Here is a 15,804-nt window from a genome sequence, read left to right as displayed (position 1 = left end):
AACCTTGACACGCAGTTTCATTTGCCCTGAGTTTTCTTAATTTCCTCCACCTTTGGTTGTTGATTGTTTCCCTTTATCGATTCAGCTGTTTTTGTTTTCGTTTTTGTTTTCTTATCTCCCCGTGTGTATTTAACCCTTGTGCGTGCGAGGACTGAGGCAAACGTAGAGGACTATGGCAAATGATACAAGTTTTACATGTGTGGGCTCGGTTGGACCCCATTTCTACAAGGGTTAAGTTCACCCATGTCTCTTTCTTTTCGTGGGATCCTCTGTTGTGGTCCGTTGTCGACTCCAAGCCAGTTCGAGTTGTACTCACGCACACAGTGTGCGCAAAGTCCTTGTTTTCACTAAAGACGCCCATCTGTCCCTCCGTCTATCCCCAAGACGCCACGCTGGAAAAACAGAAAATATTGCATATTTTCATTTTTTGAAGAGTGGGGGGAGGGAGTGTTTTTTTTTTAAACAAGCATCTAAAATGCATATTCTTAATCAAAGTACAAATATCTGAGTGCTCCTAAATGCCTCCGACGTTTGTTTGTTTGTGATTCTCTACAGTTGGTTCACCCTTCTTCGGTTGTGCCTCACAGGTAAGCGCTGTTGGCAAAAGTTTTTCCAAGTTGTTCAAAAATGTGTTGATGTTGATTCCATCATAATACAAATATGGCAGAAAAGTAGTTCACATCTTTTTCTCTCCTTTTTTTTCCCATAGGATGGCTTTAATTAAGCTCCTTAGCAAGAGACCAGACACACCATAATGGCTCATAATGGACATTGACAATCCTAAGAAGAAAGAGATTCTGCTACATAACGAACAAACATACATTTCTGCAGCTCTTTGGGAGCCTCTGGAATCAGCAGATATAAAACTTAATGGAAAGTTAAGTTTTAGTGAAAGTTATTAAACAATACTTTTACCGTGAACAAAAAATCCCTCTCAAAATATTAATGTTGCCTTTGTTGATTTTCTTGTGAAAGAAGATTAAATTTGAGTTTGAAAAATAAATTGTTGGGGTTTAAGTCATGATGTAATTTGTTTTGTGTAAAGTTATTTCGTATGTATTAATAGTTCTGACAGAATTGGTTTCTACGATGGCCCTGAGGTGCAAACCACTTAAACAAATTGAAAAACACAAAATTAAGGCAGTACATTTACAAAAATAAATTTATTGTGGCCATTTATGTTATTTTTTTCACAATATTACAGCATAAGGAAACAGCATCCAATGTTTACCAATGTTGCTTTTAACGTTATTGTGTTCGCCAGTTAAAAACTAGTTGCAGATTTAAGAGGGCGCCTCCTTGCTGCTCTCTGGATTATTTTAATTTCAGTCCACTTCAGGTTTGCTGTTATATCAAATTATTTTAACTCAGACTTGCTTAATTTATAAGAAACATCTTTCAGACAACTGACATGCCCTAATTGTGCGTGCGAGGACTGAGGCAAACGTAGAGGACTATGGCAAATCATACAAGTTTTACGTGTGTGGGGTCGGTTGGACACCGTTTCTATACAAGGGTTAAAATCGTTACCATGTTTGACCACAGATAAAAAGCAACTTGCAAACTTCAGGTAATCATAGCAATACGTTTTCAATAATCATTGCAAAATACTTTATAAAGTTTGGTCCATTTACTTGTATTAATTTACTGGCAAGTGGGCCACATTCAGTATGGCAACTGCTGTGACGTATCGCAGCAGTGGGCCTGTCCACTCAATGAGGCGTCGACATATTCGTCTCTATGGGTAGAATGATCTTAAAGATGCACCGAATGAATGCAAACTACCCAGCATTGGCTGAGATGGTGCATAGTTTTTTAAATCAAGGGTTTCCAAATTTTTCTATGCTTTCTGCAGGAATCTGTCACAAAACTGTTTGCAACACCCTTATTTATACACAATTTCTATAACATATGGCTTAAAGTAAAGCTGAGAAAATTGCTGATACCTTAATAAAATATGTATTCTACCTCTAAGCAGTTTGGTTTCGGTCAATACTGTCAAGATGAAAGAGAGGACTAAAACTTATTTTTTATATTGGACAACTAATTTATTTTACATAATTTCTGCTGTAAAAGATCTATAATATACATATTTTATCATGGCTGTTGTGAATATTGCCAACGAACAAGGCATTTAGTCCAGTTTTGGTCGTTTATTGAACTTTTGGAAAACAGCGGCTACAGTGCAGAAAAATAAAAAGGAGAAATAATGTAGAAAAACCGATTAAGAGTAGCGAGATATTTGCTACCGGTTGTTCGTTGTTATCTCGTCTCCCCAGGTCCGTTAATGTCGTGTGTAAAAGTGAAACCACAAAGACAACAATCATTGTTCAACTGAACAATCAACCAGAATTTTATTCCAAACAATCAAGTGCATAAAAATCACACCAACAGCTCAACATGGTCATCAGATACCAAAGAGAGTGTGGCAGTTAAGACAGTTCCACCCCAGTGATCTGACCAGCTGTTTTAGCTCAATTGCTGGGTTTCGAAATTCAGATGGAGGGCCGGAAGTGGATTTCTCCTGTTCAAAGCAAAGCAAAATTGATCATAAGTAAACTAATCTCCTAAATGGGCTGGAACAGTCGAGGCATCTCGAAAAAATATGCATATATTTAGGATATGATCCATATTATCTCGGTAAGAAAAAAAAAAGACTTCTCATAATCTTGAGGATTTACCAGGTGTCAAGGCCATCCACGAAACTAACTACCTGGAGCTGCAGACCTCATATTATACGATGAGCCAGAAGAAAGTTTTCAAAAGCCTGGAGAATACAGTCATTTAGTTTCAAGCTGGGTCAAGCACTTAGGATAAAAAGCAGCATTAGATGGCTGTCGACTTGTTTCTGCGGGTGAGTAGTGAGTTGTGCTATTTTAAGTAATTTTAGTCTATGATAACGATGCTACCGCTAACAACAAACTAACCCATGTCTTTTATGAGCTTGAATCTCCTGGTATAATTTGTTTAGCTTCTGTAAACCCAAATTCATGCTGGAGTTGTATGTTAATGTTGAGTCGTTGTGACGCTGGATTCAGGTCCGATAGGTCAACGATTAACACCGAGCTACAGAAACGAAACTCCGTGTTCGTGTCTGTTCGTGGCCAGACACGAAGCATGTGGGGGGATAGTAACAGCTCACTGTGACTGTATGGCTAGGTAGGTTATATTTAATTTATTTAGCTTTTTTCATTTTTATTTTTTTTTAGCATGAAAGTCCCACTGAAAAAACATTATCTGCCTGTGACTCGGCACTGAGCTAGCTGCTAACAACATTAGTGGTCTGGGGACAACCACGCTAGGGAATAAAAATAATATATCTTCCCTTACATGTGAATGCTTGTCTTTCTAAGTAACTGTCCAATAACATATCTGGCATTGTTAGTTTCCGCACCTCCTGTTATTAGCTGTAAATTGTAAGTTTTTAAAAATTAAGTCCCCAACAACACTAGGTGGTCTCAAAACACCTAGTACACCACATAATGTCGTGTTGCTGTTTCTACGCCAGAGACCGTGCAGGTGTAACCAAGGCCCAAGGGATGAATTAATTGCTGTCTAAGCTATCCTCCCTGTGTACTTTCCCAGGGCACGAACAATAGATGTGTTCATTTCATACAGAAACATTTTACTCAAGAAAGTAGTTTATCAGCTATTTCGTCCCTTCAAACTGGTTCCTACCGCACAGAGCTCTCCTGACTTCTCCTCTGACCCAGGGCAGATTTTGATTATAAAAATTAGCACACGTTTCATATAATATCTTCAAACTCTTATAAAACAGACATGAGCAGTTTCAATTACTAAACATCTGTTACACTCAATATTTTATGATTAGTTTTCAACCTCTTTGGTTATAATGAACTAAAACATTTTCAGATGAATATATGACTTATATGCTCTTAAGAATGTGATCTACTATAAAAAAACTACTGATTAGACTAATTTTAATCAAATCATGATCATTATATCTAAGAAAAATGTTCTACTGATTAAGTTATGTGTTGATTAAACCATGAGTCTCAATCTAACCTAAAACGAGGCCTACTCAAAACAATCAGGATCAGTCTAATATTTCAACATGCGCTAAAGTTAAACATAATTAAAACTAGCATAATTAAACAAATTTTTCCAACAAGAGCAATTCAAAACCACTCCTATTCTTATTTTTTTCTCAGTCTGCACGCCATAACCTCCTAGTGACAACAAATCCACTGGACGATAGAACAGAGATTGTGTTCAGGATTCAGCAACAAAAACACGCAAAGAACAGGATATTCAGTCCGTCACTGTTTTATGGTTTGAGGCTTGTTGTTTATTTTGCAACTAATAAGTGATCGTCTGAACACAGCGTTGGTTGACGACTAGCTAATTGAAACACCTGCTCTGCCGATGATCTATCTAGAGTTAGTGTGAGTCACCTTATGTTAGCCGAACCAAAACAAATCCAACTGCACAGCACAACATCTACGTGTTAAAGTTGCTAAAGTCAAGCTAACATAGCTGACTGACTTCCCTCTCCCTCCTATTTTTTTTATTAAAACCTTTTACTGTACTGACCTGTGAAATGTGATGAGGACTTTGTTTTATAGTTGTCGAAGTGTTAGCAAAGCACTGCGTTCCTTTTTCTTTTATATACACTGATTTAAGTCATGAATCCAAAACAAACTGAATTGAAGCCTACTAAAGACAAGCATAATCAATCTAATAGATTGGAACCGCATGTTTTGGTACGTGCTGGTGGCAAGACAATAAAATGTTTACATGGTCCTGAAATAAAAAGGAGAAATAATGTAGAAAAACCGATTACGAGTAGCGAGACATTTGCTACCGGTTGTTCGTTGTTATCTTGTCTCCCCAGGTCCGATAATGTCGTGTGTAAAAGTGAAACCACAAAGACAACAATCATTGAGCCGACAGCTGAGCAGCTAGCTTGCTGCCTTCTCTCTCAGATGCATATAGGGTTTATTGAAGCAATGCCACCAGGGGTATGACTTTTGAAATGGAAAAACATTTTTCAGCTAATACTTTCCTAGTTACCTCTTCAGGGAGAGGCTGATTTCAAACAACTATTCCTGAGTGAATCAAAGAGAGCTTTTGCCAAGAAGACAGAGGACCATGGTAACTGCATCTTTTTGCACGGACAGTCTCTTCCACATGTAAAATACCGAGTTCCATCTGGTATCGACTGATTGAAGCAGTTTTTGCTCAGGAAATTTCTGCTGCTTTTGAATTTCCTTGAGTTTGGTGCTGTGTTCAAAGCCAGAAACAAGTGCACTCGTTTTCTTGTTGATGTCAACCAAGTCCTTTGTTAGACAATCTACGTCTTTTTGAACAGATATGGCTGGGAAGCATACCGACTATAAGACCCAATTATAAAATGAAACACTGACTTTATTAAGGAAAATATAAATTTTAATTCTGTGGTTATGGTGTCCTAAACGAAAGATCTATAATACCGTGTTTGGCACCACCTTAAAGGCGACATGTGGCTGTCATTTAACCCATCTTTTGAGTCTCTCTGACCAACACAGAAGTCACTGGAGCTCTTTAATCTAAAAGTGAAACCTATTGTTTTTTTCACTATTTAGCCTTCTGGTATCCAGGGTCATCAATACTCAGACTCAGGATTCAGAAAATGTATAATATGTCCATACTCTCTGCTTAAGGGAGGTATTAGCAGACAGAATAACTCTCACATAATAATTCTCTGTGTTTTCTAGTCTAATTCACGCTTGAGCCAGAATTTGTTCTACGCAACAATACATTTTAACAGGTTTTCCAAAAATGTCTGTGTACATATACATTTCAACACAATACTTATTTTAATAGATTACATCTTCACTTGTAATTTCAACATGACGACCCTTTCCAACTAGTCAGTTATCAACTGTTAATGACAACACCCATGATTCAAAAGAATGAAACCATCTTGTCAATTTATTTATACAGAATGTCAGAAATTTCAGAAAACAATAACGCAACCTATAATAAGAAAGTAATACTGTAGTAAACTCGTAACTTTAATCACAATTATTCTATAAACTGTTGCTACATTATATTCTCAGGTTCTAACACTCGATTCCTCTTCATCAACATCATGATCATAATACTTGGTTAATTCCATGTCAGTCTCCAGGTCCTCTTACTCATCTTTCTGAGTGGTGCAGGTGTGTAGTTTGCACATTTCTGTGCACTTCAGCCTGTTTGCAAGGCAGGAACAGTCTGGCAGTTTGCAGGTCCGTACACAGCCATGAGTTCCAGGACGGCCAGTGGTGCTACGGGTCCTCGCATCCAGTCTAATATCAGCATACCTGGTGGAATAAGTGGAAGGTAAGTCTTTTCAATTTTTTAAGAAATCTAAACAGAACAAATTTGCCAATACATAAGTATACTGTTTTATAAGTAAACTAAAATGGTCAACATTTCTGGTGAAACCATTACCTTGGTCATCAGTTGCCCATCCATGACCTTTTGGCTCTGGTGTGTGTGGCTGTCAGTGATCGCCTCCACACTGCTGCCTGGTAATTGGCACACTGTATATGCATTTTCAAACAGTCACGGCAAGGAGGGAGTCCACTCTACCTCCTTTAGTGCAGAACATCACGTAACGCAGAGCATTAACATTATTTATGCCTGATGATGGCGCATCTGTCTTGTAAACAAATGACTCCATGGTAGTCCACAATTCCTTTGACACATCCCAGGATGTTCCCAAAGTTTTGAAGGATTCTTGGAATGATCCGTTGACTTTGAAAAGTTTGAATTCACCACGTTTTCCTTGCCCTGCAAATGCGCTTACGCTGTCACGACCTGTGAAGTTTACACCAGCAAGAACCTCATGTGGTTCATCTCCAAGGAACTGCGTAAGATTGCGGGTGTTGATGCATCTTGTCCAATTCTGATATAGGTGGCAATTTATCTTCTCACTCTGTCCGAGACAAAGTACCTCGAAATCTGTATTCTCACTAACAATAACTGCGGTTCTGAAGGCATTCTGGTTGACATGATTAACATGTCAGAGCGTACGTGTATCTGCTTCCTCATGGGAAGACTTCAGCTCTTCAGTGACAGTTGTCTTCAGACAATAGCATGTCTCACCAGAGGGTAAAAACAGCTGCTTATCCCTCTGGTTGCTTCCACTGGCCTACAATAAAAGCTTCTTTGGTCTTCAAGTGCCAACTGCGTAAACCTGAGAAAATGTTGGAGACAATTTCTTTGCTTGACATTGAAATTTATCAAACTGATCTCTTAGACCGCCAATGTAGTCCCAGAAGGACCCTACTAAATCCACAGCTTTACACATGTCCAGTTACACAGACTGCAAAGCTACACTTGCTTTTTCAAAGCACTGCAGAATGCAATGCCACAATGTGGACATAAAGGCCTTTCAAGCTTATCCATTTTTTATCAAGTGACCTTGCTTCATTCGTTCTTGCTGCATTTTGGTTTGTGTATACCTAAATGATTATTTAATATTTTCAGTCCATTATGCACACTCCGGTTCAAATCGTTTCTGCAGTTCTGTCTCTATCTTTCTACTGGCTGTTGTAAGTGTGACATAAGTCAGCATTGCTTTTCCGGAGATGTTGGAGGCCCTAAAGACCGAACCAACATCTCCTGTTTTCATGCTCTTTCATATGCTCCATTTTGTGCTGTCAGTTTCAAAGTGAAAATACGACCCGCAAAGCAAAACGCAGCTCCGATGGACAGAGAGTAAAGCAGCTGCTGTCTTTCAACTGCATGTATCTCACTGTCTTCCCACTTACGTTTGGGGTTACCTCGGTTGCCTTTGAAGAAAATATAGGTGTCAATATACTGCTTAAGACATTTAAAATATTAAATCCTCACCCCTCTCAACCTAATTGCTGTTTAAACATTTAGTGGACCATTATTTTTTTTTTTGTTACAATATCTGTTTTATATATAATTACCTGTGCGTCATCATCACTGCTGCCTCAGTGTTGGACATGGTGCTCATATCAATCGACCGCTATGTGGCGATCAGATCTGTGATACTCAACTACAGTCATGTGAAAAAAGAGTAAAAGTTGGTGTGTGCCTGTGTTGGCTGTATTCAGCTCTCTACAACATTTTATTTGTAAAAGACGATCTGATATGGAGAATGTGTAACCTTTGTTGACTTCGTTACAGGAACTGTTGATTTTGTTTTAATCTTTATTTCAGGCGCATTTTGGCAGGCCAGCTTAAATTTCTCCAGAAATATTCTAGTTTTAACGTGTTTTACATAAATAGCATTTCTGCGTATTTCTTTTAAATATGTTTCCGCCTTTTTCTGGATGAGGTCTGTTAAAAATGTAATTAAAAAAAAAAACCATTGGCATCTTTACGTTCCCAAAACATTATTTGTCATATTTGAATGCGTAAGCTTGAGGAATAATTACAATATTTTCTGAGCTTTTTGTGTTTGGAGATGTGCAAGCCTTTGTTGATAAGCTGCCTCCAATAACCAGAGGCTGGCCCTCTGGTTAGATGCCTTAGATTTGCTGACCCAGGAGATTTAGGAGCCATTTTAGCCAGATGTGTTGAGAGAACCACACAACATAAATTACAAACAGTATTGCATTTAATTAAAAATTAAATGTAATACTAATACAAAATAATAGTTAAGGCACAAGAAGCATTTTTTTTTCAAAGTAACACTTCAATATAAAACTTATCAAACTAATACAGTAGGTAATGTGTAAAGTACTTCCATTGACAATGCATAGATCTTACTACGTCTTTTCCACAATCACGTATCTCAGCAGGTTCACAAAATAGAAACTAAAATCAGAACAACAAAGCTTGTGTGTAAGCAGTAAGTCTCTTGGCTGGATGTCTTCGTCAGGATTGGACCTTGGGCTCGGTGAACGTGCGAGTGAAGTTCTATGTCCTCTTGTCTTAGTTTATCTTTCTCTCATTCTGCTGAGATGTTTTGTGTATGCATGTGCGACTCATTGATCCTGTCATCATACTGAGGCATGACTGTACTTTGATATTTGAAATCATGACTTCATTACTTTAACAGGAATGCTTATACATAGTTTATATGTCATAGTTGTACTACCATACACTTTCAATATTTATGAGATACAAGACATTTCTCAAAGGATATTGAGAAACGTAAAGGAGTGATGTCTTATTTCTTCATACTTCTGGAATAAAATAAAAAATTATAAAAACTACAGGTGCCAAAAACAAGTGAAACAACTTCATTGGAAATCATTGACTACTAGTTGTAAACATGTGATAAAATGGGTTTCAACCCTTTTTATTCAGGATGTGCCACACTTCTAACCTTTCTAAAGGATTTTTTAGCACAATGTTATTGTTATTATTATAGTCATTTCTGGGCATTTTACAATATATTAGAGTCACAAGAGCCAGGAAGCAAAATTTGGAAAGTGACAATGAGCTTTACTGCTTTTCTAAACCAGGGATAGAAAAGTGCATAGATCACAGGGTTCAGAGTGGAGTTGAAATAAAACAGGAAGAGCGAATATGACGCGTAGGTGTCACTGAGCAGATCCTCTCCTGTGAGGGAGACACAATAATACGGACAGTAACATATTAGAAAAACCACCACGAGAACACCAAGAGTCCTGGCTGCTTTCAGTTCAGATTTCTTTGTCATATTCACTGAAAGCTGCAGAGTGACGGCCGTGACGTGAGAGCGCAAGGCGCGGGCCTGAGACACGGCCGCAACAAACACCCTCATGTACAGCACTATGATGACTGCAACTGGAACGGCAAAACTCACAATGAGGTCAACAGTTCCTGCGATAAAGTCAACAGAAATTAGACAGTCTCCCACGCATGATTTATGCCTGCCCGGTTTTACTAAGTCATCTAATACCACAAGACAGCCGTAGATAACAGAACAAAGCCAACACAGACAGACAACAGCTTTAACTCTTCTGTCTGTGACTCTGGTGGGATAACGCAGAGGGTCACAGATAGCCACATAGCGGTCAACTGATATGAGGACCATGTCTCCGACTGAAGCAGAGGTGATGACAAAGGACAGAGAGTTATACAGAGAACAAGCGAGATCGCCGAGAAACCAGCAGCCGGTGTTTCGGATGATTTCTGCAGGCATCAGCAGGAAACCCAGGAGGAAGTCTGAGACAGCCAGTGAGAGGAGGATGGTGTTAGTGGGCGTGTGAAGCTGCCTGGAGAGAGACAGAAAATCAATATCAAATCAATAAATGCTGGTTTTACAATAACACAGCTATGTACAAACAGCAAAAATAATTCAAACAAACAAAACAAGATTGAATCGCTACTTGAAATGGGAGACGGAGATGATGACAAGCAGGTTGAGAGATGCTGTCAGCAAAGAAATAGAAGACAGCATGATTTGAGGGAGCACGGCTTCAGTCCAGGTCCATCCAGGCTTCCTGCAGGAGGCGTTGGTTAACTTTGGAAAGCAGAGCTCTTCTCCAGTCTCTTGCTCCATCTTCAGAGGTGTGCAAAACAATCAGCTGCAAAGTCCAACTATATACCTGATGAATGTCAGCTTGTAACTCCTCCCTTTTTTTCCCTTCATCCTCTCTCCCATTGTGTATTTTGCTCTGTTTGTCAGTATTAGTGAATAGTTTTCTAATATTTGCAGATCATTAGATGCAACGACAAACATTGATGTTAAGGCCTGTCACTTCAGTCTGTCTGTGTCTTTCCTTTTAGGATTCTTTTCTCACTGGCAGCAACACCTATATGTGTACACCTTGTATGGCATTATACATGAACACTAGAAACTTGTCTTTTTTTAGCTGTAATTGCACAGAACAGCCCAGGAGCTGTATTGACTCCAATTTAAAAAGAAGCATTTACTTTCACCTCAAAGGAGGCACAGCGGTTGCAGAAGAAAATTATGTTGAATATAGTCTAGAGATCAAGAATGTGTGGTTTCTGCAGTGATATCGGCTGGCCTTATCCTGACCCTAGACCCGTACAAGTCTGGAATGGAGGGAAGGTCACCCCAAGTGATCCTCTCTGCAGACCTAATTGTTGAAGTTCAGGCCTTTCCTGTTTTGTGAAAAGTCGGAGTGATGGCCGCGCACTGGACAGGCTAATAGAATAAAGCCAGTGTAGAAGATCACCAGCAGCTCCTTCAGCAGGTTGTACTACTTGAGCTGCCTCGGGTTGTACCCGGTCTTTACTGGGTCTTCCTCCGAACAGTGTCTATGTGTGAGACTCACCTGAGAAATGGTGATTCCTAGGAACTGGAAGCGATTCACTTTAAACAGTGTTGTTGAGGATGGTGAGGGCAGACAGTGTGGGTAGAGTTCTGGGCAAGTCCAGTCTTGACAGGTTAAGCTCCAGGCAGTTCTTACTGAACCAGTGGACCAACATATCCAGTCTGTGAGCAGACTCATCACTATCCTGATGGATCAAACGAATGGCCATGGGGTCATGTAGACTCTTCATGAGTTTCACTGACTGGTCTGCTGAGGTTTGGTCATTTGTGTACAGAAAGAAAAGTAGTGGGGAGAGAACACATCTGTGTAGATGGTTCTCGTGCCGGAGGAGAAGATCCTCCCCCGCTGATGATCCACTGACGGGTAGGAGCTGGCACTGCGAGTTGGTGAGCTCCTGGTGGAGAATGCCAAAGGTAGGTGGTGTTGAAGACTGAGCTAAGTCCACAAGCAGGATCCTGTGTGGTTGAGTACACGATTTATGGCCCCAAGTTTACTGGATCACCTGCTCATATGTTTGCCCAATTAGCAAACTGCAGGGGGTCAGACAGGGGAAGTGTGCTGTCTGTCATATGCCTCAACACCAGTTGCTCAAAGGATTTCATGATCACAGCCTTCATTGTGAAATGTCTTAATTAATTTAATCTTGCTATGGGGTGTTTCTTGGTGACCTGGATGATGGTGAAAGGTTTGAAGTAGGAGGTAACCTCACATAGCTCCAGAGACATGTTAAAGATCTGGATGAATATGGTGGCCTGAGTGCAGGCTTCCAGGAAGAATGATAAAATACCATCATCCTGGGCCTTTCGTGATCTTCTGAATCTGTTAACATCTTTCTCACTAATCCTTGGTGTTAACAGGAGGTGAATGGTGTAATTAGCCGTTTTTCAAACTTGCAGAAGAAGCTTTTGAGGTTGTCAGCAGAGTTTAGCCATATAAAACCTCTTAAAATGAAAATGTTCATACATGTGAGCTGTGGTTTGTCAGCAGAAATTACATTTCTTAAGTTTTCAGGTTTTTCAATTGTTGTCATTCTGCTGACTATTTCAATCCATGCTGTCAGTCTTCTCCATATCGTAGAGTAAACCTTTAACTTTTCACAACAAGCTAACATCCATGTACCAAGACTGAGTGTAGTATGTTCCTGTGTTTTTCCAAGTCTCATAGTCGTTTGGAAACTATACAAAACAATCCTACAAGCTGGCAATCAGCTGAAAGGATTGATATGCTGGACTGACAATGTGCCAGCCTCAGGCAGTGCAATTTTTTTAATATAGCAACACCATTCAAACAGTGACACACTTAGCAGTCTCTTGTGAAAGTGTAGATGGCTAACATCTCGTCATCTTCCTAAAATATTAGCGCATGTCTTTTTTTGTTGTTGTTGTTTGTTTTGCCTAAATCATCTTTTGGCAAAAATTTACCCATGCCATTAATTTAGGAAGGTGACTGTGTCAATATGACATATATGCTACAGTTAAGAACCTTCACAATTTTAGTTGTTTTAAACTTCAAGAATCAGCTAAAACAGAGTTTGTCTGATTAGCTGTTAGCCTTCCACTGCTCCAGGGATTGTTTCACGTCTTTTATAAATTCACTGTAACATGGCATAGATCTACCACAAGTAGAGGAACTGCTACCATCACAGAACCTCACTTCAAATGATCTCGTCCTTTTACCTTGTCTAAAGTACCTGGTTTTTTCTACCATATGTATATCTTTAATGGGCCATCACACATTGGAGCTGTGTTATCATCCACTCAGGATGTCAAATATGACAAATCATGGAGCAAAAAATGTCAAATTAGGCTACGTGTATCAATGCAGCTTTATGTACCTTCCACCTCTGTGACAGCAGTATTAATGCATAACCTTATGTTCACTTGGTTATTAGAGCAACAGCTGTTACCTTTAAAACTGCACATTATCAAGGGTCATATTGTATAAGAAATACATATATATATATATATATATATATATATATTTAGGCAGTCTGCTGTGATACCAAAGAGATTTCTAAAGAGCAAGACAGACACTGTTGTCCTGGCCTGCTTGTATTTCAGACCCAGCAGATCAGAAAACACAAGACAAAGCATTTGTAAAACACCTTTAATCTGAATAATTTTTGTTTGGTGATTCTAAAGGCCAGAATGTCTTTAAAAAACATCCAAATCACAAGGTGGAAATGCAACAACAAAACAAATTTAACAAGCTGCCGTCTGCCAATTACGGATGTGGAAAACTCCCAACGACGTCAAGTTTTAAATTATTCCTTTTGTGTTAGTTATGAAACTGTCGTCATAATTTACTGTATGTTGGCCTCACAGGAGCCGGGCTGCAGTATCTGAAAAGTGATGATGAGTTTGGTAGCTCTCCTGAACCAGGGATAAAACAACGCATAAATCACTGGGTTCAGACTAGAGTTGAAATAAAACAGAAATATCACATAGGACGCAGACGAGTTGATAATGTCATCACCTGCAAGGGTGACACAGTAATACGGACAGAAACATATGAGAAACACCACCATCAGAACCCCCAGGGTCCAGGCTGCTTTTAGCTCAGATTTCCTCGTCAGACTAACCGAGAGCTGAAGGGAAACAGCCGCGACCTGAGAGCGCATGGCACGGGCCTGAGAGACGGCCACCACAAACACCCTCATGTACAGCACAATGATGACTGCAACTGGAGCAATAAATGTAACAACAAGGTCAAACGTTCCCAAAATGTAGTCAACCACAATCACACATTCCCCATAGCAGGAGTTATGTTGCCCCGGCTGAGTTAAGTCAGCCTTCACAATGACGCTGCTGTACAGAGCAGAGCTGAGCCAGCAGAGACACACGCAGACTTTAACTTTTCTCTCTGTGACTGTGGTGGAGTAATGAAGGGGGTCACAGATCGCCACGTAGCGGTCCACTGATATGAGCACCATGTCGCCAACTGAAGCAGAGGTGACGATGTATGATATGTAATTATACAAGGAACACATGAGGTCGCCAAAAAACCAACAGGCTGTGTTCCGCATGATTTCACCCGGCATCAACAGGAGCCCCACGAGGAAATCTGACACAGCCAGAGAGAGGAGGAGGATGTTAGTGGGTGTGTGGAGCTTCCTGCAAGGAGACAGAAACACTTCGTTACAACACACTCTACAAATTTTAATTATTTGTCGCTGTTTTGTTCAAGTTAACCCTAGTATGTAGAAATGGGGTCCAACCGACCCCACACACGTAAAACTTGTATCATTTGCCATAGTCCTCTACGTTTGCCTCAGTCCTCAAACACACAAGGGTGAAAATGAGACATATTCAGGTTTAGAAATACGATTAGAAATGCTATCATCCCCTGTTCTTGTCATTACAACCAAATGCCATTTTCTGTCCAAATGCACAGTTGTAAAAAGAATGAAACCAAAGCAGAAAATGTGATCAAGGAATCTATCTGTGCCTGAAGTGAGAGACGGAGATGATGACGAGCAGGTTGAGAGCCACAGTGAGCAGAGAGATGAAGGACAGTATGGTGCGAAGGAGCACAGTTTCAGTCCAAGAAGATATAGGTTTCTTGCAGGAGGTGTTGAAGAGATGTGGGAAGCAGAGGTCACCTCCAACCTGCATGTCCATCTTTGAAGTCAGAGAGGAGCTCAAGCTGTGGCTTTTTTCCAAACAATTCTTGATTTTATGCCTCCTACCTGCTCACTCCTCCCCTTTGCTACCTCCCTTCTATTGGACACTGATGTCTTCCTGTCTTAATCTTGTATACCATTCAACCATCTTCATTATTGCACCCATCACTCTGAAACAGGGTCATTATGGACTCATCAGACTACATGACCTTCTTACATAGCTCATAATCCAATCTTCATGCTTGCTTGCAAACTAAAGCCTTTTCTCGGGTTAGTCTCACTGATTAGTGGTTTTCTTATGTCAACACAGCTGTTCAGCCCCAGTCCCTTGAGTTGATCATACTTTATTGTTTCACCACACAATAAAGTGATGGTCGATCGTGATCATTCAGGATTTTCTTCTGAGCACATTTCTGTTCTGCCTACACAAACAAATGTGGCTCTTATTAAAAACTCAACAGTTGAGAAATGGAAAAACCCTTGTCTGTAATTGTATCGTAGTGTCTGATCATGAGGACTCAAAGGGACACTGAGTTCAAAAATCAAGTTTCACATATGGATTCCCAATGCATTAGCAGACACACAGCCACCGTGACATAAACATGCCTATATCAGGAAAATAGGTATATGATAATGTAAACTTTGAAGACAGTGTGTGTTGGCCAGGACACTGGAAAAGGGGTGCTGTCCAACGATCGGAGGCACTTCATTATGATTGGGCCAAGATTTCCTCGCAATTTGGTCATGCTGACTTAGGCTGCAATATTGTAGATCTGGATGACACAGGCTTTGAGCGTCCTCAGGCTCACACCATCAGGGCCTGCAGTTTTTTCAGGCTGGAGCCTCACCAGCTGTCTTCTAACATCTGCCATAGTGATTTGAGGTGACCTGCTGAAGGGTATTAAATGTCACTGAGTAGAGGAGGATGGAAGGAGGTGTGCATGTGAGAATCACATGGGGATGGAGGACAATGGGGAGGAAGAG

The 15,804-nt window shown here is 40.1% G+C and overlaps 2 protein-coding genes across 4 annotated transcripts; both read right to left on the bottom strand.

Annotated features, from left to right (window-relative positions):
* Nucleotides 1-9,355: 9,355 nt before the first annotated feature.
* Nucleotides 9,356-10,456, bottom strand: LOC106904006 (trace amine-associated receptor 13c-like). Of its 3 annotated transcripts, none has more exons than XM_014968067.2 (2): nucleotides 10,284-10,456; nucleotides 9,356-10,169 (listed from the first exon to the last, which is right to left on the bottom strand). In XM_014968067.2, the coding sequence occupies exons 1-2, from the start codon at nucleotides 10,454-10,456 to the stop codon at nucleotides 9,356-9,358; spliced, it is 987 nt and encodes a 328-aa protein (XP_014823553.2). The 3 variants fall into 3 exon arrangements, with proteins under 3 accessions (XP_014823553.2, XP_087860051.1, XP_087860052.1); XM_088003925.1 differs by having other exon boundaries at nucleotides 10,353-10,456; XM_088003926.1 differs by having other exon boundaries at nucleotides 9,356-10,165; nucleotides 10,370-10,456.
* Nucleotides 10,457-13,500: 3,044 nt separating this feature from the next.
* Nucleotides 13,501-14,818, bottom strand: LOC106903999 (trace amine-associated receptor 3-like). Its single transcript, XM_014968059.2, has 2 exons — nucleotides 14,646-14,818; nucleotides 13,501-14,311 (listed from the first exon to the last, which is right to left on the bottom strand). Exons 1-2 carry the CDS (start codon nucleotides 14,816-14,818, stop codon nucleotides 13,501-13,503), a joined length of 984 nt encoding a protein of 327 aa, XP_014823545.1.
* Nucleotides 14,819-15,804: the final 986 nt, after the last annotated feature.

The sequence above is a fragment of the Poecilia mexicana genome, unplaced genomic scaffold, assembly GCF_051168715.1.
Source record: "Poecilia mexicana isolate PSO_F unplaced genomic scaffold, ASM5116871v1 scaffold_2, whole genome shotgun sequence".
Lineage (NCBI taxonomy): Eukaryota > Metazoa > Chordata > Actinopteri > Cyprinodontiformes > Poeciliidae > Poecilia > Poecilia mexicana.
Note: the sequence above shows the minus strand (reverse complement) of the source record. Positions and strands in the feature narration are given on the sequence as shown.